Below are 26,636 nucleotides of genomic sequence, written 5' to 3'. Positions count from 1 at the left end.
CCTCTTCCCACAACTGGTTTTGTCTGCCTTTTTCAGAGAGGAAGAGGGCAGGTACTTAGAGATTTTTATGTATGTGCCTTACAAATTCACATGAGCCTGGATGTGTTTATAGTGGACGTGTTCATTTTGCTTTATTTTTATTATTTTTGATGTGTTTAATTTTTGCACATCTCTAACAGAATAGGCATGCTGGCAGGGATGCTGTTAAGAACTGTGAGAAATGCATTTATGACTCCTAAAGGCTTAGGAATATAGTTATGCTGAACCAGGAAAGGCTGGCATATGCTCCGAGCTTCCTTTACCTAATGCAGTTATTTCTCGTTAAACTTCACCATAAAATGCTAAATAAACTTAATAACTACTAATAGCCATTTATGTCAGTTGAGGACATTTAAATTTTATGAATTTTGGTGGAAATAGAGGAAAATACCTATGAAAATAGAATTTTCTACATGCATGTTTTTTGATGTTTTAGGATTTTCCTGATCGTGTGTTTATCTCCTCGCTTTGGCTTTTTAAAAAGGATTCTGATAGTGTTAGAAGTCTTTATTGCAGTAACAGCAAAATGCTCCCAACCACAATTAGAGTCTTTATTATTTACTAAGTGTTCACTGCAGGACACCCAGTGTTCCAATCACCAAATCTGCCAGTGGCATCATTGTCTTTAAGACACAAAATGCACATGATCATGCAAGGTGTAGATATCAAGAGCCTTATTTCATGGGGAAAGGTGAATATGGAGAGGATAGGTCATTTGCTGGAGGTCCCTCGGATCTTCAGGCATAGAAACGTTACCTGTGTATTTTGTCTGCCGGGTGGACATGGGAACCAGGGAAGGTACCTAGGCCTACACTGCCTTCCCAGCCACGGGTAGCTCAGGTATGGGGCAGACAGCAGCAGGTGTGCTGTGGTGGAGACGTTTGGAGAAGGGGTTGATGAGAGAAACATAGTGAGCCTGGCTTTCTGAACAGGTGCACCTGGTTGGAAGACCGGTCGATGGTGGTGGTGGGGGGTAAGTTGGCCCATACAGGTGTGGGACAGGCTGGTTACTGTCGTTCAGGGAGAAGAAGCAGGGACAGGGACCCTCCTAAGGCCCATACTGTGTGGTTGGTGGAAGGCACACCATGCTTGCTGGAGGAGTTTGCACATGCTATGATCAAGGAGAATTTTAGAGATGGACACAGTGAGAATAACTTCATCTGGTAGGGTGTTCAAGATGGATGGATGAGACGATCAGAATTTTGAAGATGAGTTTTACATTTGGTCTGCTTTCTTTTTAAGTAAGATCCATTGGAAAGGAGGAGCATCACTGTATCACTGTATTTTTCTTTCTTTGTTTCTTTTTGTTTTAATGACTGGAAGTTTGTACCTCTTAGTTGTACCTCTTTCTTCTTTCTTTCTTTCTTTTTCTTTTTCTTTTTCTTTTTTTTTCTTTTTCTTTTTTTTTTTTAAATTTTTTAAAATTTTTATTTATTTATGATAGTCACAGAGAGAGAGAGAGAGAGGCAGAGACATAGGCAGAGGGAGAAGCAGGCTCCATGCACCGGGAGCCTGATGTGGGATTCGATCCCGGGTCTCCAGGATCGCGCCCTGGGCCAAAGGCAGGCGCCAAACCGCTGCGCCACCCAGGGATCCCTCTTTTTCTTTTTTAAATATTTCATTTATTCATTCATCAGAGACACAGAGAGAGAGGCAGAGACATAGGCAGAGAGAGAAGTAGGTTCCCTGCGGGGAGCCCGATGTGGGACTCGATCCCAGGACCCTGGGATCATGACCTGAGCCATAGGCAGACGCTCAACCACTGAACCACACTGGTGCCCATTAATTGTACCTGTTTCAACCATCCTGCATCCAGCTCCTCTCTGGCAACCTCTGTATTTATGCATCTGTTTTTTAGTTTCTTTGTTCATTTGTTTCGTCTTTTAGATTCAACATAGAAGTGAAATCTTGTGGTATTTGTCTTTGTCTGGCTTATTTCACTTAGCATAATACCCTCTAGGTCCATCCATGTTGTTGCAAATGGAAGGGATCTCATTCTTTTTTATGGATGAGCAATATTCCATTGTGTATATATAGCGCATCTTCTTTATCCATTCACGTATTGATGAAAACTTGGGCTGCTTCTGTATCTTGGCTGTTGTAAATAATGCTGTTTATTTTTCTAATAAACACAGGGGTGCATATATTCTTTTGAATTAGTGCTTTCATTTTCTTTGGGTAATACCCAGTAGTGGAATTGCTGGATATGATTTTTTTTTTTTAAGATTCTATTTATTTATTCATGAGAGACATAGAAAGAGAGGCAGAGACACAGGCAGAGGGGGAAGCAGGCTCCTCACAGGGAGCCTGATGAGGGATTCGGTCCCAGGACCCCGGGATCATGCCTTGAGCCAAAGGCAGATGCTCGACCACTGAGCCATCTAGCCGCCCCATGATGTTTATATTTTAAGTTTTTTGAGAACCCTCCATATTATTTTCCACAGTGGATGCAATTTACATCACAACCAACACTGCACAAAAGTTTCTTTTCCTCTACATCTTCCCAGCATGTGTTACGTCTTGTCTCTTTGATTCTAGCTGTTCTGATTGGTATAAGGTGATATTTTATTGTGGTTCTGATTTGCATTTCCCTGATGATGAGGGTTGTTCAGCATCTTTTCATGTATTCGTTGGGCATCTGTATGTCCTCTTTGGGAAAAAAAAATATAAGTTCTCTGCCCATTTTTTCTTTGGATTTTTTTTTTTTGTATTGAGATGTATAAGTTTATAGTATATTTTGGATACTATCCTCTTAACCAGATGTGTCATTGGCAAATATCTTCTCCTATTCAGTAGTTTGTCTTTCTGTTTTGTTGATAATTTCCTTCACCGTGCAGAAGTTTTTTTTTAGTCTCAGTAGTTGATTTTTGCTTTTGTTTCTCATGCCTCAAGAGACATATCTAGAAATGTGTTTTTATGGCCGATGTCAGAGAAATTACTGCCTGTGCTCTCTTCCGGGAGTTTTATGGTTTTAAGTTTCACATGTAGGTCCTTTATCTATTTGAGTTTATTTTTGTCTGTGGTTCCAGAAAGTGGTCCAGTTTTCCCAGCACCATTTGTTGAAAAGACTGTTTTTTCTCCCGTTGCATATTCTTTCCTTCTTTGTTGTTGGCTAATTGACCATATAAGCATGGATTTATTTCTAGGCTCTCCATACTTTTCCACTGACCTATGTGTCTATGTGCCAGCACCATACTGGTTTGATGACTACAGCTTTGTTATTCTTTCTCCAGTATTTTCTTTCTTTTCTTACTTTTTTTTTTTTTTAAGAGAGTAGACTACTTGAGTATTTTAGCATCTTAAACACTTCCTAATGTCCTTTTTCCACTGTGATAGTTACCTTTATCTCATCATGCTTGAGCAAAAGTGTGGTCTCCATTTAATGGTATTACTTTTTTAGGTGCTTATCTGAAAGGAATAGGAACTGCTTTATGTCAGGATACGCATTGGTGATTTCAGAGATTTGTTGAGTTATTGCCAGTTTAAAGAATTTCTTACAATGTTGGACATATTTTTGCCTATTTGATTGTAATGTAAGCTTTTTGGCTTAGTATCAGCATTGGTTATACGATTATTTTATTTTTCTTGTAAAATTTATTTATTTTTTTGTTATATGATAATTTAAAAAATCAGGTTGGTTTCTAAAGTTATTCAGCCCACGTGTAATTGATTCATAGTTAGAAAGTATTTCATGAAATGTATTTTTCTTTTAAGATTTTATTTATTTATTCATGAGAGACACACAGAGAGAGGTAGAGACACAGGCAGAGGGAGAAGCAGGCTCCCTGTGGGGCGCCCGATGCAGGACTTGATCCTAGGACTCCGGGATCACTCCCTGAGCTAAAGGGAGATGCTCAACCACTGTGCAACCCCGGTACCCCTCAGGAAGTGCATTAATGGAAAATACAGTGTATGAAGTGATAATTAAAATGTTAACAGTATCACTTTTCTTTCTATTATAAACATTATTCAGCTATAAAAAGGAACAAAGTTCTGATACATGGTGTAGCATGCCCAAACCTTCAAGTATTAGGTCAAGGAAACCAGATAGGAAAAAGGACACTATAGTTTGATGGTGTTTCTATGAAGCAGGTAGAGCAGACCTGTTCCTAGGGACACAAAATGGATAGAGGTCGTCCTCGGGCTGCGGGGAAGGGACGGGGGTCCTTGCTCCGTGGGCGTGAAGTTGCTCTTTGGAGGGATGAAGAAGGTGTGGAAGGTGACAGTGGTGATGGTTGTACAACGTTCTCAATGCTGCTGCCGCCGCGCTGGACACTTAAAGCTACTTAAAACGGCAGATTTCCCATCATCTCTATTGACCATGTCAGTGTGGGTTTATTTCCAGGCTACGCGCCGTGTTCTCTTGGTCTGTGTCTGTTTCTGTGCCACCACCACACTGTGTTGATCCACTAGAGTGCTTCAGGGCCACACTTAAAAAACAAACAAACAAATCCCAGTTGCATGGTGTTCCGAACTTCGTCTACTTGAAGAAATATTTGTGTCTTGAAAGAAAAGGCTACTATAGGTTATCAGAGAGGCTGATCTAGGCAGAGTGAATGTGTTTCAGCATGAAAAACAAGCAGACACAAGCCAGCAAAGTCACTTCGACCTCTACTAATGTCTTCTTACCTCTGTTTCTCCTTCGCAGCATTTTATAACTACGATGCCAGGGGAGCGGATGAGCTTTCTTTGCAAATAGGAGACACTGTGCACATCTTGGAAACATACGAAGGTGCGTATAACTTTGGTGTCTTACCATTTTGGGCAGTTTGCACGTTTTCAGGTGTTTCAGAAATAGGTGTCCTCGTGACTCTTGTGCCTGTGATCCGTCTTCCTGTGTGAGGGATGCCATTTCTGGGGAGGGCTGTGGCGAGGTCTCTTCATTGTTCTAATAATATACTCAATTAAGATGAAATTAAAGCTAAAAATTCTAATTTTTCACCTCTAAAGTTTTCTGTGGAAATAGCTGTTTTCATTAAAAAACAACAACACTTTGGTTCCTTTGTTGCAAATGTATGTGAATCTTGATTGTAACTGACCACTTGGAAAACTATGAAAAAAATACATTTAAGATATTTTCGTGTTTAAGTTACCGTTTTGATGTGTTTAATGCAGGTGGTGAGACTTCTTACTTTCTCACTTAGATTTGTTAACAGAGGAACCAAAACTGTTTCTTTTTTTCTTTGACCCCATTTTCTTAGGGGTGAACAGACATTGTGACAACTGTGTGGGATGTGGGCCAGCGAAGCAATCATTGTCCAATAGGTTAGAAATCTAGTAAGTACACTATTGTGATGGTAGTTTCTCAGTGTCTTTGGATTTTCACACAACTTTTTTTTCAAAAAATTTTTTTTAAAGGCTTTATTTGAGAAGGAGAGAGAGAGCGAGAGAGCGCGCATGAGACTGGGGTGGGGGCAGAGGGAGAGGGAGAAGCAGACTCCCCGCTGAGCAGGGTATCTGATGCAAGACTCGATCCCAGGACCCTGAGATCATGACCTGAGCCCAAGACAGCTGCTTAATCGACTGAGCCACCCAGGCACTCCATGCAATCAGTTTTTATCTTTAGTGTTTTGGATAGCATTAGAACGGCCCACCCTTCCTTTTTACCCTGTGGTTATTGTGGCACATACAGAAGGGAAGCAATGATGGGCTTGATTTCTGAGACTCCGCGGATCTGGAAGTTTTGTAAAATTGTGTAATTAGCGTTGGTGGCTTTATTTCCTGCTGGAAAGGGTGACTCCCATATAGCAGATGAATGAAAAGAACTGATTAAAATGGATCGTTTCAATAGAAAAATTGCTTTGAGGGTGGTAATTTAGCTAAACCCTTCCAGTAGGAGGTGGGGCTAGGAGAGGAGAGTGCAGCCATCCCACAGTGATTGGCAAACTGGACTTCACACTCAGTCTGCAGAATCTACTTTGCGCACGAGTGAAGCAGCCATGAGCCTCCGTGCACTAGGCAGGCTGCAGCTTGTTCCTCTGGTACTCCTCCCAGACACCTCCGGGAAGCACAAACCTATTAAAACACCCATGGCCATGTCCCTTACTTCCCCTTGTGTTGTGTTCAGACTTAGAATTCCAGTCCATTTGCATCTTCAACCCTAAAATCTTCCTACTGGGGAAAAAAAAAATCAGCTTTAGTGGCGTATGCCTGGAAGCAGATGTAACTCTGCAAAAACAGACCCTGTCCTTAAGTGAATGAGTAGTTGTGATGGGTGCCTTCTGCTTGTTTTAAATTTTTATAGCTGACAGTTGGATTGCCTTATCTGCTCTCAGTATATATTGCCAATGTTTGAGAGGAAACAGAGAAATTAAGTAGAGGTTAAGGATCAGACCTCTCATCTCAGACGCTTTACTGATCTGAAGGGAAAAATGCTCTTACATCTTTTTTATGTTTGCCCTCTCTCAGTTGAAGTTGAAATCCTGGTTAATAAACACTGGGCAATGACGTCATTCCCGAATAGATAGCAATTTCCGGTTGGCCTGGGTATGTGGGGACTGTCATCTCTTGTTCTTTGCTTCCTAAGGAGAATGTACTCTTTAAGCAGTGGGATCCTAGGATGAGCCAGTGATCCTTGCATACATTTGACTTAAAAAAAAATTGCATAGGGAGCATCACGGTAGAGGCTTCCTCATTGAGCATTTAGTTTCCGGGCTAGTCAGTCTTCCAGATTCTGATTAAACTATTCCAGTCTTTGTAGAGACCTTCTAACGCAAAACAAATTCCTTTTCTTTGACAACTGTCATTTTGGTTTTAATCAGAATCTGATCAGAGAAAGGCCTGTGGGAAAGTAGTTTTGACTTTGGGAGACTTGGTGTCTTTATTCATCAAATAAAAGTGGAATAATTGTTTTTCTGCTCTTTCCTTTTGTTCTATTTTAGTTTCACGGCTCATATCTGAGTTTGGCCTTTTTTTTTTTTTCTCCTCTCCCCTCCTACGTTTCCTCTAAGAAAATGTATTTCTGTTTGTCAAACTTAATTTTCCTTTTCTGTGTGATCCTTTTCAGGATATTACTTGGCTTTCTGCAGAGAATATAAATTCTAGATGATCACTCTTTATAGTAAGGTTCAAAGAACAAATTTACCTTTAAGTTATGGTTAATTTCCCTCTCGCAGGCTCATGAAGGCCTGGAGCAGAGGACAAAGAAGAAGCAGTGTCCAGGTCACTGTGGGGGTGGAAGGAGCATGGAGGGGTCACTGAGGGCACGTCCCTGCCATTAAGCAGTGTCCTGGCTCAACCAGACAGGAGAGGTGAGCCAAGATCCCGTGTTTATAAAGTGACTCTTGAGTGGCCGAGGGCATGTGCCGATCCTGCCACCTGCTTGTTTCCACGCTGGGTGCTAGATGCCATACGTCAGGGATCTTGCAGGCAATGTGCAAAGATTAGGAAGTTAATCTTTTGATTCAGCCACTACACTGGAACTGAAAATATCTGTATTTTTTAAGGGGGGTAATGATGTGTTTTCTTACAAAACGCACCTCACTTCTTTTTTTTTTTTTAAAGATTTTATTTTTATTTATTTTTTATTTATTCATGAGAGACACACAGAAAGAGGCAGAGACACTGGCAGACAGAGAAGCAGGCTCCCTACGGGGAGCCCGATGTGGGACTTGATCCCAGGACCCCCCAGGATCACTCCCTAAGCCAAATGGAGATGCTCAACCACTGAGCCACCCAGGTGCCCCGTACCTTACTTCCTTTTTGTGTCTCAGCATCTGTTAACTGAAGGTCTTGTGAGATAGCGTGAGTTTCCTGGGGCATCTATAACAAAGGACCACACTGGGCAGCCTCAACGGCAGAGGCGTGGTCTCTCCGGGTTCTAGAGGCCAGTCATCTGCAATCATGGCATCTGCAGGGTTGCTTCTCCTTTTTTTTTTTTTTTTTTTTAAGATTTTATTTATTTATTCATGACAGACAGAGATAGAGAGAGAGAGAGGCAGAGACACAGGCAGAGGGAGAAGCAGGTTCCATGCAGGGAGCCTGACATGGGACTCGATCCTGGGACTCCAGGGTCATACCCCAGGCCGAAGGCGGTGGTAAACTGCTGGGCCACCGGGGCTGCCCAGGGTTGCTTTTCCTGAAGGGCTTTGAGGGAGGTGCTGTTCCTTACGTCTCCCCAGCTTCTGGCAGCTTGCCAACAGTCTCTGGTGGCTTTTATTTTATTTTATTTTATTTTATTTATTTTATTTTATTTTATTTTATTTTATTTTATTTTATTTTATTGTATTGTATTGTATTGTATTGTATTTTATTTATTATTTTATTTATTTTATTTTTTCTGGTGGCATTTAGATTGTAGATACAGCACTCTCATTTCTGTGGCAGTCTCCCTGTGTCTCTGCTTTCCCTGTGTACGTGGACACCGGTCATTTTGGTTTGTGGCCTGCTGTAATGAATTCATTTTAACCTGATCGTCTGCAGAGACCTTATTTCCAAATAAGTTCATGTTCGCAGATACAGTGAGGACGTCGACATCTATTTTGAGGGACACAGTTTAACCCATGACAGATTGGAAAAGGCAGTCAAATTGATAAGGTTCACATTTCTTTGAGGACCTGTGAGCCCTCCAGCCCGGCCTCCACTCAGCAAGCATCCCTGTGACTGGTCGCAGCTGACTGGCCACCTGGCCCTGGCCCAATGGAAGGGCCCCGTAGCTGTGGTTACTGTCTACCTGAGGGTGGTCATGTTGCTTCCAGAGCCTCCAGCTGTGGGGCTGGGTCTGCCCCTGTGGTGCCTGCAAAATGTTACATGCAGGACACCTGTTGGTTCTTTCTCCAGAATGCCCACCGTGCACGTGGATGCTGTCCTTCAGGACAGGATTTGGTCGCCTCTGGAGTTGGCTCTCTTGCCGTTCAGTACTTAGGGCACAGGGCACAAGACACCGTACACCTGACACAAATGAACGTCCTGTCCATCTTCAGGCAGCTACTTGTGAACTGGGCAGATCCCAGGACCCGGTGATGTGGTCCTCACCTGTCCATCCTTGAAGAAAGTCCAGCTGCTTCCTCGTGCATGTCTGGGTTTGCTGCCTGGTTTCTCAGGGCGCAGTGAATGCACCTGTCCACACGCTGCTGTGCCTGGCGTGACTCCACCCTCCTCCATCTGACTGACCACAAGTCCTCCTTGAAGACCCAGTCCAAGCTCACCTGTCTGGGTGACAGCTCCTTGCTGCCTGCCTCCGGCCTCCCTCGCTCGGCCTGGTCTGTCCCCTCCTGGCACCACCCCTGGACATGGATGTGCGTGTGTTCCTCCTGTTGTTCTGCTGAGAACGCTGTATGGGGCTCGCTGACTTGGTTTCCATTTTCCTGTGGTGGATTCTGTGCCCCCTGAGTTTCAGGGCTGTGTCTTGCCCATCCTTACCTGTCTCTGAGGTGCGGGACTCTTGCTGGGAGCATGCCAGTTGACTCCATAGAGACCATCTGTGAGCCCTGCCTGGGAGAAGTACTGCTACTGACTGACCGTGGACCCTCCTGCTCCTAGCCTCACCCCCTCTTGCTCATTCCCCTTAGAGCAGCCAGGACTATGTTCTCTTAGATCCCCTCCCTCCCCTGTGAGAGACCAGGGCAGGGATGTCCTCTCTCCTTCATGCTGACATCTCTGCCCTGCAACGTGGTTTGGCCCCTGCTTGTCTTAGGGGGTCTTCCCATTTGTGAGCTCACGGAGGGCAGAGACTGGGTCCCATCTCTTTCTCTAGTTTGCTCTGTCCAGTGCAGTCTCTGGCACACAGTGTGTGGGCTCAGTTGGTTGAAGGAAGAATGTAATGCAAATAATCTTGGGGAGGAACAGGATAGGTTTTCATTTTGCCTAGGAAGGCAATTAAAAAAGAAACTCCCTCTATTATTATAACATTAAAAAACCAAAAGGACTTCCTACCTTTTATTCCCGTGGCTCATCTCTCTCTCCTCCCTCTTCCCACAGAAAACCGTTTAACTTGTGTTTTAAGTGGATTTTTTTGTTTGCCTGTGTTGTACTGTGTGGCATGCCTGTGTACTTTTCATGCATATAGATGTGGGTGTAGCTCTATGTGTGTTTGTTACTTTGTTATTCTGAGCTATATTCTAAGATGCACCCCTGTGTATTTTTAGTATATGTTTAGGTCACAGCTCCCACTGCTGTGTGTGCGCCCCCTGTGTTTTACCCACAGCCTTCTCAGTTCTGGGCACTTGGATTTCCTCCACTTGCAACCCTCTGCGTCCTGCTGCCGTGAGCCTTGTGCATCCATCCCGCCGTGCACAGATGGGTGTGCGCATGTCTTCCCCAGGGATGCATTCCCAGGTTGGGGGTGCTGGTTGCAAGCTGTGTGGACGGATAGTTCTGATAGGTAGGGATGGCTGCTGCCTTTCGGTTGCTGTTGGCTCCACTCTCCCCCAGCGCCCAGGGCTGTGCCTATATCCTACATCATTACCATTTTTACCACTAAAATTTGTGCAGTAAAATTGTATTTGATTATTATTAGGTTGGAGCCGTCTCTTCATACGTGGTAAGCCCTTGGACTCCTTTTGTACACTGTTGATAAGTATGACTCTTTTTTACTTGGCTTCTGTCTTTTTCTTGTTTCTGTGCAGTCTTTCCATATACGTTCTAGAACATCCATCCCTTGTCAGTTTCAGAAAAGAAAGGGCACGATCATAATGAAGATGTGGGAAGGCTATAATGACGGGATGGAAGACCGTCCTTAAAACCGAGTAACTATAGCTTTGGTTTGGCTCTAGATGTGGGCTGGTGACTGCATCGACTTCCCCTCTTTCTCTGTTGCAATGTCTGTGAACGCCGCCCTAGATGAACGCAGGTTCTGGGCCGGCACGCAGGAGCCAGCGAGGTTGAGACAGCATGGCTCTCAGAGATCATCTCCACATGTGCAGCAGAGATCTAGACACTTAGCATCTGCAGGGCTCCCAGTCGATCTCTGAGTCCCATTGTCAAGAAAGCCAAGCGGTCACCATTAGGTCTTTGCAAGGATCCTGGGAATGTCCATCTCCTGTTCTGAATGCTTAGAAAGCATCTGTTAATAATCCCTTGAGGACTTTGCTCATTTCCACTGCATCACTTTCTGGTCTGTGATCACCCTCCCTGCCCCGGGTTGGTAACATGATTTGCTCTCTAGTGGGGCAATCTTCTGAGCTCACTCAGACATCGCTAGCTTCTGAGCTTTGAGTTTCTGATACTGTGTAAGACTCTAATATTTGGTTATTCTCTGGGAATTTACCCAACTTGCACTTTTGGGGTGCTCCTGAAATTCTCAGACCGGGTCCTTGTGTTCCTGTGGGCAGAGTTAGAATGTGTCTGAGCTTTGGATTGACTTTTCTGAGCAAGGTGGCCAGGGTGACTTGGGAGTGTAAGGAAGCAGCCACGACGTCACGTGAGATGGGGCTATTGGGAGGCTGGTCACTGGCCCTGCACCCCCAGAGCTCCTGCAGGGACAGTTTCTGCCCTTGACTTGATGGGAGGTGCCAAGGGAGCTGCTCTGCCGTCAAATGGTCCCTTCCGGTTAGCATTTATATCGTGCTAGCTATTATAGAAAGCCTGGCTTTAGCTTCCTCCCCACATGGAGGCAGTGAGAACTTGAGTCTAGGCCAGATCCCAGGGGCTAGGTGGGTTCATGTTTCTGGGCCTGGTGCTTCCTGCGGAGGGCTTAGTCTTTGCCACAGAAGCTCTCTGTGAGATCACAGGCTGCTCCGGGACACAGCGTCTCTGGGTTGAGGAGGGAGGAAGTTAGCGCTCAATAGATGCTCTGTTGTGGGGCACTTGATGATCTGGGGATGCTGGTATGTGCACTTGGCAGGGACCCCTCTCCTCATCACTTAGAGGGAGAGATAGGGCAGTGTATCCCCAAGGAGCCCGCTCCGGGATGAGTGGTCCCTAGGACGATGTTCCCTCCTGGGACTGTGCTGCTTAACTTCAGATTGACCGCTTCGGGGTCTCTAGCAGCCGACGGAGATGAGAGAGCTGGCGGTGTGTTTGGGAAGGCCACTAGCCTGGCGGTTTCGAGACCCATTCTGGAACCTCCCAGTCTATTTCCACAGTGTTAGGGTTACTGAATACTGGTGACAAAGTGATCTCCCTGGATCTGCAAGGCAGTGAATTCTGCAGGACAGGAAGGTATTGTGGGGGCCCTGTGATGTCTCCTCCTTCTCTAACTGTTGCAACTTTGTGTTTGTTTAGGGTGGTACAGAGGTTACACCTTACGAAAAAAGTCTAAAAAGGTAAGTCCTTTTGCTGAACCCCAGTGCCTTTCTATTCATTCTCCACACTGTGAAAGGAGATCATTCCCATCTCATTTGTGTCTACGGGGTTTCCTTATATATCTCCTTCTCTGAACCTAAAACGCTTGTGGGCTGACATGTGGGCTACCCGAATTGTTTTTTGTTTGAACAATACATGTACCCAGGATGGAGCCGCTGGGCTGCGGTGCATTGCTGACCTGTCATCACGAATGGTGCAATCTTCTTTTCCTGGTACAACATCAGGTCCTCTTTAAGTGTGGGAGGCAGGAGAGAATGACCTGGTATTATGACTTCAGAAAAAAAAAATACTCATGATTTTCAGTCTTAGTATTATCCTTGATGACAACAGGTTTGCAAAGCTCACGCATGGTGGTTTTCCTCTTGGGTATGACTATTTTCAAACTAAGTCGCCTGCAAAAGAAAGGTTCTGCTTTCCAGGGCAGTATGCGTGCGTGCGTGCGTGGTGGTTTGAACTCCTGAAGCCAGGACCTGCAATTACACCTCGATCCTTGTGGTGGACACTCCCACACACAGTTCTGTGGTGGCTTCTCCGTTCTTAGCTTCACATAGCCTAATTATGGCCCTTCTGTTTTATTCCATGGTTTTGAAATAATGTCCAGTCGAAAGCTGTGATTAGGCTCTGTCCACGTTAACTTACACACTTTAATATCTACTTAGGCTTGACAAGATGGTTCATTTTACTTCTATTTCTTAACGTTGCCTCTCATGGTCTCCTTACTGGGCTGGACTCCTCATGTGGTCCTGGGCCTGGAACTTAAGGCTTCCAAAGTCTAAGTGGCTCAAGCATGGGACCTGCCTGCCCTGCTTCCCCCAGAAACCCTGCAGCCAGGCCCTGCTGGGCAAGTCGTTTAGGAAGGGCCCAGGTTGCGCTGCAGGGCAGCCCTCCTCTGGCATAGTGCTGTGGTGTTCTTATAGGAGAGACGCAGTTAGGAGTATTGGCAAGGCAGATTCACACATTGGAGCAAGGACCTCCTACCCTGCCCTGCCGGCCTCAGACTGGGCTGTGGGTCTTACACATCCAATGACCTAGAGACCTGAGGTTTGAACAAGGTGGATTCGAACCACGTGGGTGGTGGGATAGATTTCTCCAGGGAAAGTTCTATTTTCACACCGATCTCCTCTCCTGTAATGAATATATTCCCCCCACCCTTTTTTAAGATTTTATTTATTTATTCATGAGAGACACACAGAGAGGCAGAGACACAGGCAGAGGGAGAAGCAGGCTCCCAGCAGGGAGCCCGATGCGATACTTGATCCTGGGACCCTGGGATCACGACCTGAGCTGAAGGCAGGTGCTCAACCACTGAACCACCCGGGCATCCCAAAGAATGTTTTCCTGCAGATGAAACTCTACTTTTATATGAGAAAGCCACAGTTGAGGATTTTATTATAACGAGAGGAGGTTCTTGACACTGTCTCCCTCCATAGCCACACAGCATAGCTGGAGCTCCACGTGCTGGGCTCGCCCCAGGCAAACTGTTCACTTTCCTTTGATGCTTATTTGGTGTTTGGTACCACCTTCCTCAGCTTGGAATCCTTTCTACCATCATCATCGTGTCCCTGCCATGCCTCCCTGAACTGCTGTCCTTCCTGCCCTTCACTGGGGTTCCCCGGCTTTACAACTCATTGGTGCAGTACAGCTGGGTGGGGCTGTATTCATTTCTTCTTCTAAAATCCTCATTGGAAGATGAGGCAGTTGTGAAGCCCTTAAAGATAGTATGATTTTTTAAAAAGGATTTTTATTTATTTTTTCATGAGAGACACAGAGAGAGAGAGAGAGAGAGAGGGAGAGAGAGAGAATGGCAGAGACACAGGCAGAGGGAGAAGCAGGCTCTCTTAAGGAGCCTAATGCGGGACTGGATCCCAGATCCCGGGATCACGATCTCAGCTGAAGGCAGCCACCCAACCGCTGAGCCACCCAGTTGTCCCCATAGTATGATTTTTGTAGTGGGCTCTGTCCAGGCAATGCAGAGAAGGGACTTGGCCCCCAGTAATCCAGGCTCCCAACTGTTCTGGAACCATCCCCTGTATAGCTATTCACACAGATGTCGTTCATCTGGACCAGTTTTAAACTGCCCCAGCTGGAGAGATTGCTCATTTCAAGCCTCCACGTGTGTCCTCGCTCTGCCTTCTACTTTTCCTTCCCTGGCTTTGTGCTGCCCCAGAGCAGGTTTACTGAGATGGAGGGGTATCTTTGCTTCTGGACACGGACGAGGCTGGCATATTTGTTTTCTTCCCCCCTCCATCCGAGTGCAGATGTTGACATCACATGTGCTGCTCCTGGAGGCATCCTGGGGATTTGGAGGTGTCCGAAACAACTGGGACCTGGTGAAGCTCCCAGCTTTGGGACCCTTTGGCCCCTTTTGTTGCTCATAGACAGTGGCCACTGTCTTTCTGTACAACTGTTGCCATCTCTGTGATAATTCTTCTTTATGTGAAATTCAGGCTTTCCTAGTAGGCAGGAGGAACATGAATCCGTGGTACCCATGCCCCTCCTGAACATGGTTAGTAGTTGTGGTTTCTGGTCCACCTGTGTAAATCCTTTGGGGCCAGATGCCAGGGAAACGCAATCAGAAGTTCCTGTTCACACAACAGGTGCCTGGAAACCACCAATGCCACTGAGTAGATTTCTGCTGCATGCACTAAATCCCATACAGGAAACTCTGGCTGGCTGTGCTGTGCTGTCCAGGGTCCCAGCACCTCCTGCCCCACTGCCCGCTTTCAGATGCTCATTTCTGCCTCATGTCACAAAGGGAGCTGTTTTGCTTGCTCAGGAAGCAGGACAGAAAGTCTTGGTAAAGCTGCTAGCACTTTACGGACCGTGCCTGACACTGAACTTGCCCTTGAGAAACTGCCTGGCACACCATGCTGCTAGGCCCCAAGTGAGCTGCACTTGGGCAGTGCAGAGCTCTGTGTTAACGGAAGCTGGTGTCTAGTAGTCTTGCGAATTTGGGCAAAATTTGCCCACTTTCTGCGTTTTCTCAGATGGTCCCTCTGTTGGGACCCACGTCTTGCGAATTTGGGCAAAATTTGCCCACTTTCTGTGTTTTCTCAGATGGTCCCTCTGTTGGGAGATTGATGAGAAATCTGTGGGTCAGGTAAGTAGTCCTACATGCATACGTGACGATAAATGATGGTGGAAGTCAACTTTTGATGGCCATTTTAGATTTTTTGAAAGAAAGAACTGTCAAAGACCATCATCAGAGATTGTTTTAGGCATCCGCTGGTTTTTGATTTGCCCATGTCAAGGGCAGCCCTGTATACAAGGTGCGTCCTATGGAGAAGACAAAGCCCTGTGCGCTTCTTTCCTTGCACACAGATTGCTTCTGTTTTCTTCCTTTTGAGATGTCTGTAGTCTCCATGAAACAAAAACAGGCTGAGTTTAAACAAAAACAGGAATGTTTTCCCCACTATGTTGTATATGAGACTTTACTGTAAGACTCGCTGAATTAATAGTGGTCCACCCATCCCTATCCACATGTTTTCAGGGTGGTTTTTGACTTTTGGTTGGGATTCAAGTTGATAATAAAACTATTGTTTTTTTTCCTCCAAAGGGTATATTTCCTGCTTCATATATTCATCTTAAAGAAGCCATAGTTGAAGGAAAAGGGTGAGTCTGGTCTTAATGTTTAAGTAAAGAAACGTGATGATTGTATTTGGCTTTGCTGCTCGTCTGTATGGCAGGACCTGTCAGGGTTGGATGCGGGCGTGAGTGACCGTGATGGGACAGGAGTTCTGGGGTGAAAAAGGGGACTTGGAATGGAGACGTATGTACAAAATGGCCTTCAACCTTTGAAAAGTCTGAAGTCACCACTGTACCTGCAGTCGTGCTCTTTATACCCAATGTCGATTTTGGGTAGCGTTCGTCCAGTGCTCTCTGCTTCTCCATGAGCAGTCCCACCCGATAGACCCTCCAGCCCCCAACTCCGAGTCCGTTTTTCTGGAAAACTTTGCAGGCTGTGACACAAATGGAGTTTAGGGTGAAGCAACAGGTGGTAAATTGGGACGTGTGTGAATTTACATTTTGTCTAATTGTGATGTATGTTTCTTAGAGGTCATAAAACTGATGTATAAGATCATTAAAAGGACTTTTATAGAACGAGAACCCATTAGGCAGGAATGGCAAATGAATAGCCAGGTGTGAACTTGGAAGAAGGAGCATTAAAATGTTTTCCTTTTTTGTCTCTTCTACATCTTCACCCTCAGTTAAATATGTAAATTATAAAATTACTAATCATATGATTACTGCATAATGACATCTCTTTGGCTGATTACAAAATTGCCTTCCCAAGCACTGTACTTTTAACATATGAAAAGGACTAGCTCAGGTTCTGTAGTTGCATGATGCATAATTAAAATGAAGAAAAAAAATAAAATGAAGAAAATAATTTAGAGGCCTAGATGGTGATGACCTGTAATACAGTATATATATATTTTTATATAGATTAGATGTTTTGTGTGCAGAGTTTTAAAGGGAAGGAAAGAAAAAAGGAGAGTTTTGACTCTTGTGGAAATAATGAAATAAAGTATGCATTGATTGTATTTTACATTTCTCCATATCAGAATCGATATAGAAGTCAGACTGTGATTAATGTTTGTTAGAAAGCATCCTGAGTATACAAAAGAATATATGGAGAATCTAATTGTGAAGCATCATAGTAATGTGGACGGGAGGTTATTTTGATTCTCAATGAGTGGAGTCACTCCCATGCAGGCAGACAGACAGACAGACAGACACTGGCTCCCATTACTGGGGCTCCTGGAGATGCCCTGGGGTGAGCGAGTGAATGGTGTACTGGGGACATGAGCACTTCAAAAACGCATTCCTGCTGATGCTTTGGGGCTCCCTGTGTTTGCTCTGCTGCTGCTCCCTCCCATGCCAGCTGCCCTCTGCCTCCCTCCTTGTAAAGACCCTCCTGCCTTCAGACTTGACAGGTGGTCTCACTGCTCCTCCTTTCCTCTGGAGATCTGTGGACCTTCCCCTCCCCTGCTCTCCCCTCCCCTCCCCTTCCCTCTCTTCCCCTCCCCTGGGTCCTTCCTCCTCTATGGGGCAGGCCACTCTGTCATCTCACCCCACCTGCCTCCTTGCTCTCCAGGGTTATTACTCCAACTCTTTTGCAGGGTTTCTTCTTTCTGTGCTCCCTTCGCTTTCAGACATCCCACATCATTGCTGTGTGCCAGCTGCCAGTGATTCCTTTTCTCCCTCTAGCCAAGGCAGTTCCCATTTGTCCCCTCTCCCACGCTCCCATGGCTGCAAGTGCCTCCTGATTTCCAAGCTTCCAGTGTCAGGGCTGCTCTTCTGGCTCTTTCCTACAGTCTTGGACACATGGCTGTCCCCTTCACTGAAGCTCCTTGTCTATTTCTGTTGCTGCCATTATAACCTACGTCCCCCCTGCCCACTGCTCCCAGGGGGCTCTCCTTGCCTGTGTCCTAGCCTTCTGTTGCCCTTCCGTTTGAGGGTGCCTATGTTGTTGTGTTTCCTCTCTGTGGGTGATGCTCAGATCAGGGCCTCCAGCCCTGACTTGTTCCCCCCTTGATCATTTAGAGCCAAGTAACTAAGGAGCCACCACCATTGGCCGAGTGTCTGTTGTGTCCTGGCCTTTCTTCCATGTGCCCTGTATGATGTTCTCTCCATAGGTCTTACCGAGGCAGCTGTTGTTGGGTTTGTACATTGCTGACTGCTTGCAGGTAGTGAGGTGGTTACAGAGATGATAATACAACACAGCCAGATCAGATACATTAGAGCCGGTTGGCATGTTAGTTCCAGGGACAGATCAGGCCTGCAAAGAGGGAGGAAGTGAGAAGGATCCAGAACTGAGACCAGGACACGGGATGAGCATTGAGGCCCTCTAGTCATAGTGCAAGCAGGGCCATCTCGTTGAGCTCCAAGCTTCTGCAAGCCAGTGCAAGAGCCCAGTGGACTCAGCATGAAACAGGATCTGGAGGACAGAAGCATCGCAGTTGCTGACACATATGCTCACCCTGTGAGAGAAGAGAAATCCTCCCAGAGGCTTTCTAAGGATGGCATTGCAGAGTGTAATGAACCACATTTTCATCAGGATCCTTACTGGGAACCTTGGTGACAGGCTTGGCAGGGCTGCTGTAATGACCACATTCTGTAATAGACACTGATAATGTCCCATGAGAGGGAAATTCCTAAAAGGGTGTGTGTGGGGGGTCTCATATGCACCCCTGCCTCAGACATCTGATTCCTGTTGCTCCAGGTGCTACATGTGGCCAGCCCTGTCCACAGAGACTGATTTTCTCTCAAGGACTTCACGGTTTCTTCCTTTGAGAGTCCCCACCATCAGTGGGCTATTGCAGGCCTAAACCCCAATGTGAGCCAAACCAAGAGTCCTACCCACTGATCTCAGCTCCAGCCAAATCAAGATATGTAGGTAGAACCTGTCTCGGAATCCCAGGACATTCCATGCTGGTTGGAGTCCTATCTGTTTGGGACCTCTGGGGCCAGGTGGCCTAATTTTACAACCCACCTTTCAATCTCTTATTGGTCTCAAGGATTCTGAGTCTTCTTCATCATCGGGCCTGATGCAGAGCATGTGACCAGAAAACAATGGCTGATATGATTAAAAAAAAAAGCATAAATAGATAGCAAGTTAAGAATAAGTCAAGGGTTCACCTTTCCAGGTGCAGAGAAAAGGGAAAGGATAATCCAAGTGTTGGGATCAGATAAAGTGTTGGGATCAGATAAAGTATCTCTGGACATTTGAGAGCATTTGAGAGCTGTCGCCTCATTCGTATTTCACCAAGGATAACTGCTTCATGTATTACCATATAATGAGTTTTATGCATGATGGAAATGTAAAAATCATCTTAACTCAAACCTGCGTTTTAATGCCACACAGATTGGTTATAATTTATGGCATCTATAAGATAGATGGGTACACATATTACGAATGTACTCTCAGACCTTGACGTTTTGAAGACTTTCAGTGGGATATTATTTGCCTCCTTCATCTTACCTTGACACATGAGGTAGACGCCTTTACTTGTAGGGTAATACATGAACACACTCAGGTTCTGTACAAATATTACCTGTCGTTCTTAGAGGTGTGTGTATTCCTATGTGTGGACACAGTCTTCCTTTTATATTTTCTCTCCATTGGCTTAAATATTTAATTCTGTGGACTAGATTTGGAATTTACAAGGTACAACTTGCAGACTCCATTGAAACCATGAACTTGGCTGTCCTTTCCTCCTTCTCCTTAGGCAACATGAAACGGTCATCCCAGGCGACCTCCCACTCATACAGGAAGTCACCACGACACTCCGAGAGTGGTCCACCATCTGGAGACAGCTCTACGTGGTGAGCAAACGGGATGTTGCATCCAAGCTCAAAAATAGCGAATGGTCTTTTTGGACCTTGCTGTACCGATGGCATATTTTTTTCCCCTTTCCCTGGGAACCTCAAAAGCAGAACTCCTCAGACTGAGTCATACTCAAGGCAAAGAAAGCAGCATGGCCCATTATTCTGGCCACCCTGGGTGGGGGGCATTGTCCTCTTGGACCTGCTTTGTGTTGGGGTACAGCCATGCTCACTGTGACAAAGCAGTGACTGGTAAAAGGAAGGGCCAAGAATTTCACCCTCTTTGTGCTAAAACAGGAGAAGGGCTGCTTGAGTGCTTTGGAAGACAGGATTAGGGAGTCTGCACTGATATAACCCCCAGCGTTTACATTTTGATCATGAAAACTAAAATCTGCTTTTAAGCTGTAAGGAGTGCTCATTTATGGATGCAGTAGAGAGCAATTGCTGTTTACTTTTTTTTTTTTTTTTTTTTTTTTGCATTGTCTGTCTCTTATTGTTGGAGTAAAACCACATAGTCTTCTAGACCTAAGTGTGCCTGTTACAGAGGTAGGGAAGGCATTTACATCTTGGCTCCGTTGTGCAACTGTCCGGTTCTCCCAATCATAGAAGAAGCCTTATTAACGCAGGGAGGTTGAGACTCTGACATCTTCCATTTTCTATTCCCTCTGGGCATTTCTTTGCACATAAATTCATATTTGCAGAAGATTACCTTTTGTTAAGCCCGTATTTCTATTCAGAGTGTTGATTTCTCATATGCTAATGTTGTCAGCACAAAGCAAGGGCTCTGGAGGGAAGTCACTGCATCGATTTCTTGGGAACACAGAAAACTTGCAAAAGTCCCACAGCTGCTCTCTGGGCAGGCTTGTTGTTTTTGATTATACAGTGGTTTCTTGTAAATGCACAGTAATAAGCAGTTGCAGTAATTGGTCATCAAATGTTCTCAAAAACCGAAAAGCGTAAAGTTAGCCATGAATGTTTTGTGTAAATCTGAGCAATTTTGTAGTCGGTCTTTCATGTTCAACTTAGCAATTTTTAAACAAAAATATGGCAGCAAAACAAACAGGACTGATGCTGACTGATCCGTTAGTGGGCATGGTGCTAGCCTTTCCGCTTGGGATAGGCATGCCCGGCCGGCGGTCACCTTGGTTTCCTTTTTAGAAATGTAGGTTTGCCTCTTGTGGATTTGCGTTGTTGGATTTGCACAAAGCTAGAAGAAGAAACCCCTTACGGTATCTTTCTGTGAATTGTTTTTTTGCTATGCTCTGTGATTGTAGACAAGTTAGCAAAATATTACGGAGCTTAGATATTTGATAGGCTTTAGAAAAATGAATTAGTAAGAGGAAACAAACCTAGTTGTGAAATAAACCATTACGTTTGGCTATTTGCTTGTTACTTAAGAAATTAACATGAGGATGATGCTATAAAGAGGAGCTTGTGGGGTGCAGAAGAGTCTTTTGGGTGTTCTATGACAGGTTGGTGGTAGGGATCTTAGAAATCGCTAGAAAAAAGGTCACATGCTAGAAATAGTGGGATGAAAGGTTCACATATATGTACAGCAGAAGTTATTTTTTAAAGATTTTATTTATTTGAGAGAGAGACAGATAGCAAGAGAGAGAGCACAACAGGGAGGAGGGGGAGAAACAGATTCCCTGCTGACTTGGGTGCCCAACTTGGGGCCGATCCCAGGACCCTGAGATCATGACCTGAGCCAAATGCAGATGCTTAACCAACTGAGCCACACAGGCACCCCAAGCAGAAGTTATTTTAAAAAGCAGCAATGGCCACATTTTAATATTTGTAGCAGCCATGTTTAGAATTTTGTCAATTAAGTGTCCCCTAGATTTCTTTTTATAGAGGGAACCACTGGCTTCTTTTAGGAGTTAAGGGGTAATCCCTAATTCCCTTGATGAATTGTACTCTCAGCTGTTGCAAAACTGTTGCTTTTTGTTTTTTGTTGTTTTTTTTATACCATCAGCTCCCTTAAAATATATAGAGAGTGATAAAAATGTGAATTTTTCATGTTTTCCTTTTGAGGTAAATGCACGGAGAGCTTGTAGATTGAGATTTTACTCCTAGCAGAACTGCTGTGTGTGCACTGAAAAAAGCACAGTGTGTGTGGGGGCCCAGTGTGATGCTGTTCCCTACAGCTCAGCTGACAATACACCCAGTTGCCTGGTATGCCAAGGATGGCACAGGGCACAGTCTTCAGTAGTGAAGACTCCATGGCAAGATCTGTAGGCTCACGCTGATTCTGTGGGAGTTTCAGAGTTGCCTATCCATGGGCTACCTACTAGAAGCTCACGGGCTGTGTTTGCAGCTCCACATCCAGACCCTGCTCTGGTTAACTTCTTGATTCAGTGGCACATACTCTGGAATGTCAGATGGAGTATTGAAGATTGTGCATTACTTCTTATATTTCTGATCTTTTAGTGCCTGATAGGAATCAGACTCCATATCATGTGTTCCCGTTCCATGCTAAAAACATCTTCTGATATTGATTGAATCCCATCATATAAAGTATATACTACATGTGTATTTGAAAAACAGTCTACAGTGCTTTTTTTATACCAAAAGCTTTATACTTGGCATTTCTCCCCTCTGTGTAGCAAGACAACAGGGAGATGTTTCGAAGTGTGCGGCACATGATCTACGACCTTATCGAATGGCGATCACAGATTCTATCTGGAACTCTGCCGCAGGATGAGCTCAAAGAGCTGAAGAAGAAGGTCACTGCCAAAATTGATTATGGAAACAGGTTTGTTTATGTGAAAGATGATTTCATGCTTAAGTTATCCAATATAATAACATTACTGTAAGCCTCGAGGAGGCTAAAATCATATTTTATCATAAAAAAATGTCTAACATCAAAATAAGGGCATAGTTTTCATTTTTAAAAGGATAGGTTATTTTCTATTGGATTCTAAAAATCAGTTTTCAGAGTCATTGTTGAAACTTGTTCTTGTCTCCAAGGAGCTGGGGCAGTCTGTCATTTTCACTCTTCCGTTGGTGACAGTGCCGTGACTCCCCTTTCCCTCTCCCCCGACAAGGGATTTTTATTTTCTGCTCACAGTACTTGTCTTCGAGTCCAGTCGTGGTGGTACTTTGTGCAATAACAAGCACCAGGTTTCTCTGTGGAATCGTAAGTTCTAAGAATTGGAAGGGACATCAGAGGTCACCTTGAAACTTAGCCACCAGGGCAGGGGTGCCAGGTGTGGCACACCAAAATCCAGCCGGCTAAATCTGAATCTTAGACAAATAACACATAATGTGCCTTGTGTAAGGATGTCTTTTTGCAAAAGTTCCCATCTACAGCGAGCCTCCACTGAGCTCTGCTTGACTGCCCTCGGCAGTGGTGCACTCCCTTCCCCACAGCACCATGAGTTCCAGTGTTCGGAAGCCTTCCTCAGGCCGAGCAGGGGTGAACTGCTTCATTCTGATTATGCCAAGTCTGTAACCGGAGTGAAGCCACGCCCTTTCCCACGGGATAACGATTTGGTTATTCATGTAACGTCAGAGCTGCAAGAAGCCTTAAAAATTATCCTGGTCACATGATTCCCAGATGCTGGTCTATATCAAAATCACTTGGAGAGCTTTCAAAATAATAGATCTGTGGGACCCACTCCTTATGATTCTGATTTCTAATATGGGGAATGCTGGCAGGAAATCTCAGTTTTTAAAAATAGGGTTGGACCATGCTGGACAGCAGATTGGGGAAACTTCTGGGTTAGTCCAAACCTCTCATTTTACATGTTAGGATGGTATGCAGAGAATGGGAGAGGTTTGCTCCTAGCCATTCAGCTGAAGGATGCCCTGGGTAAACTAGAGAACCTTTCTGTACAATCAGAGTTACAATATAATTTTACTTTTTAGTACTTCATCCTTTCTAATATGGAAAGTCTCTAGAAACAACATTAGTTAGATGTAGTATTTGAATTAAAAAGGCTATAGGTGTCCCCCTCCCCCCACCTCGAAATTTAGAGACTTCTGGGTGTAGGTTATTAGATATGTTGCAGGGAAACCCATTTCATGAGCACCTGCTTATTAAAATACCAGATTTTTAGAGCTTTTGATTCTGTTTTCTATTGGACTATTGTATTTTGAACTTATGTTCAGAAACCACCTGCCCACACAAGGGAGGCTTCCTCCCTACCTCATTAGCATTGGCCCCGCCCACACCCGGCAGGGCCCCACCCACACAGCAGGGCCCTGCCCACACAGGGGAGGCTTCCTCCCTACCTCATTAGCATTGACCCCGCCCATACCAGCACTGACTCCTCCCCAGGGACAGGTTCAGGGCTTCTATGAGCAATAAAATTTGGGAGGGGGCTTTACCTTATTAGAGAAATATGTTACAGAAACAACTGATGAGAGCCTAAAAGGCTTTAAAAAAATGTCTTTCTTTTGCTCTTGCGGCACCCCACAATCATTGCAACTACTGAGCTGTTTTCATGCAGAGCGAAAAGCCTCTGACTATTTGTTTAAAAGCCTGTTTACCCTCATGTTGCTGACAGGCCCAGTTGGCTCTGCCTCGCCATCAGTGGATTTGTTCAATAGATATTCACAGGGAAAAAACAAGGTCTTTGTGACTGCTTTGCAAATGGTGCAGTGGCCCAGCATATCTCTCAGAATGAATCCTGTGTGACAGGGCATCAGACTCCTATCCAGTGTTAAGGTGTGTGACCTTCAGGGAAGAGAAGTCAGGGACGAGTTTGTCTGGTTGGAGTCTTTATTACCAAGTCAACTTTCTTAAAATTGTAACCGCTAAAGGCATTATTTAATTGAAATTTATCTTTCTTTCAGCAGACTCTTTACGTTGCCGAATGGTTAAAAAAAAAAAAAACTGAAAGTTTCCTGCTTCTATAGACTTGTTAATTGCAGGAAGAAAATCCCAAAGGCAAAGTATAAGCCATCGGTGGTTAAGATCCTCATATCTTATTAAAAAGAAAACCATAACACATCAGATAGCACAGCTCCTGGTTTCTTTCTTAACATAATGGTCTTTGTTTATTCTTTAAATAAAAATTGTGCTAAAAATCACTTAACGATTTTGTTGGATTTGGGGAAACAGAGAATGTTGCTAAAAAAACATTTCCAGATTTAGATGGACAGATTTATTAGACAGATGCTGCTCGTGTTTTAAGTTGGCTACTACATCTAGCCATCTGGCCAGAAAGTTGCTTAATGTTATTGTGGATAACATCCACATGTTTGGTGTCGAAACACAATAGAATGTCTTTATTGAAGAACTTCTGATGGACTAATTTTAGGATTAGAACTGACTGCAGGTAGAAGAAAAGCTATGTGATAGAATTTACCAGAACGGAAGGGTGGGGATGCCCATGCTCCAGCTCTAACCCCCTTCCTCTTCTCCCCAGCTCAGTGATGATGTCACAACCACCAATTTTAAGTATTTGGGCACATGTGTTTGTATGTTTGTATGTGTTTGTATGTATGTATGTTTGTATATATGTATGTCATACATATATATATGTATGTGTGTGTATATATACATATATGTGTGTATGTATATTCAATCTATATATGCTATACATATACACACACACACACACACACATACACACCCCTCCCCCAAATATGTATAGCATGTGTATGCTTTAAACTGTCCATGCTGTTCACATAATAGTAACATACATTTCTTTGGGTTGTGTACATCTGTGAAAGTTCTAACTTGAAGACAAAGTCATTACTGCAAAAGAAGTAAAAATTGAGTAATTTTTTTTTTTAAGATTCTATTTTTAAGTAATTTCTACACCCAATGTGGGGCTCACACAACCCTGAGATCGAGAGTCACGTGCTCTACTGGCTGAGCCTGCCAGGAGCCCAAGTGATTTTTCTTTTTTTTAAATTCCATTGGAATATGTTTTTAAGTTAAAGTAAGTGGTGCATAATATCTCTGGTGATCCTGACTTTCTATGATGTTTTCAACTGTGCTCAGTTGCTGGGACCAAAATTGTGTCAAGGAATCAAGGAATTCAAAGCCTATCAAGTTCTGAATTCTTGTTCTAGAATTCTCGATCTGGACTTGGTGGTGAGAGATGAAGATGGGAACATTTTGGATCCAGAACTAACTAGCACGATTAGTCTCTTTAGAGCTCATGAAACAGCTTCTAAACAAGTGGAGGAAAGATTGCAAGAAGAAAAAGTAAGTTCTGTTTTTTCTGTAACGTGCCATTGACTTTTGGAGTATCTTTGCTCAGAAACTGTTTTCAACATTAATAAAACACCAGTGAAGCCCAGAATTTGCACTAGAAACCCCCCCAAAAGGCACAACTAAACCATATATTTCATACAGTGATGAATGGAAAGGAGTCCGGCATCAAAACATGCTGCTGAGGGCCAGAATGGATTTCATTCCTTGATGGGGGAGGGTTGTATGGCACTCTGCTTTGTCCTAGGAGGCAAGATCTTAATGACATTGACTTTGTGTTCTCATCTCCTGGGAAACAGTACTTGATTCTGCATTTCCTCTTTGATAGGAGCCCAGGGAGCAACATATTCTAAGCTTGATGAGGGCAGGGAACAAATGTCTTATTGATCTTTTTTATCTTCCCTGGTCTTTAATGGGATCTTCTGTAGAACAGATACTCAGAAATCGATTGATTGAGTCAGCCATTCATTCAGCAGGTCTTTATTGAGCACCTGCTGTGTGCCACATACTGAGGACATAACGATGAATAAGACAGAAATATCCTCGGAGGATTTAGCCTAATGGAGAAACAAAAATTAAGCAGCTATGCATGTAAACACTATTGTGATTGATTGATTAGACACTTGAGTATCTGAAGTCAGTACTCAGTACAAACTCTTTCGGGATTGCGACCTTTGCCCTGGGTGTAGTTACTTTCAGCTGGGTGCATGCATGTGCTGAGAACTTCCGAGTGGGACAGGGAAGTAAGTGACTTGTGGCATTGCTGTGTTATGCCAACTGGTTGCAGGGTTTCCTATTCTGTTGAGAATAAAGAAAGTGAGGGTTAGTGGGGAGTATTGCTCATGTCAACTTTCTG

General features: G+C 44.4%; 1 protein-coding gene across 2 annotated transcripts in view; it reads left to right on the top strand.

Annotated features, from left to right (window-relative positions):
• The window catches only part of DOCK1 (dedicator of cytokinesis 1), a 493,559-nt gene that overhangs the window by 50,587 nt on the left and 416,336 nt on the right, over positions 1–26,636 (top strand). For both annotated transcript variants that reach the window (XM_077877225.1, XM_077877224.1), the window contains exons 2-7: positions 4,688–4,771; positions 12,202–12,242; positions 15,839–15,894; positions 19,515–19,611; positions 22,218–22,366; positions 25,639–25,774. In XM_077877225.1, the coding sequence (XP_077733351.1) occupies positions 4,688–4,771; positions 12,202–12,242; positions 15,839–15,894; positions 19,515–19,611; positions 22,218–22,366; positions 25,639–25,774 (563 nt within the window). The remainder of the gene's footprint in view (positions 1–4,687; positions 4,772–12,201; positions 12,243–15,838; positions 15,895–19,514; positions 19,612–22,217; positions 22,367–25,638; positions 25,775–26,636) is intronic.

The sequence above is a fragment of the Canis aureus genome, chromosome 29 (assembly GCF_053574225.1).
Source record: "Canis aureus isolate CA01 chromosome 29, VMU_Caureus_v.1.0, whole genome shotgun sequence".
Taxonomy (NCBI): Eukaryota; Metazoa; Chordata; class Mammalia; order Carnivora; family Canidae; genus Canis; species Canis aureus.
This window is presented reverse-complemented; position numbering and strand designations above follow the sequence as displayed.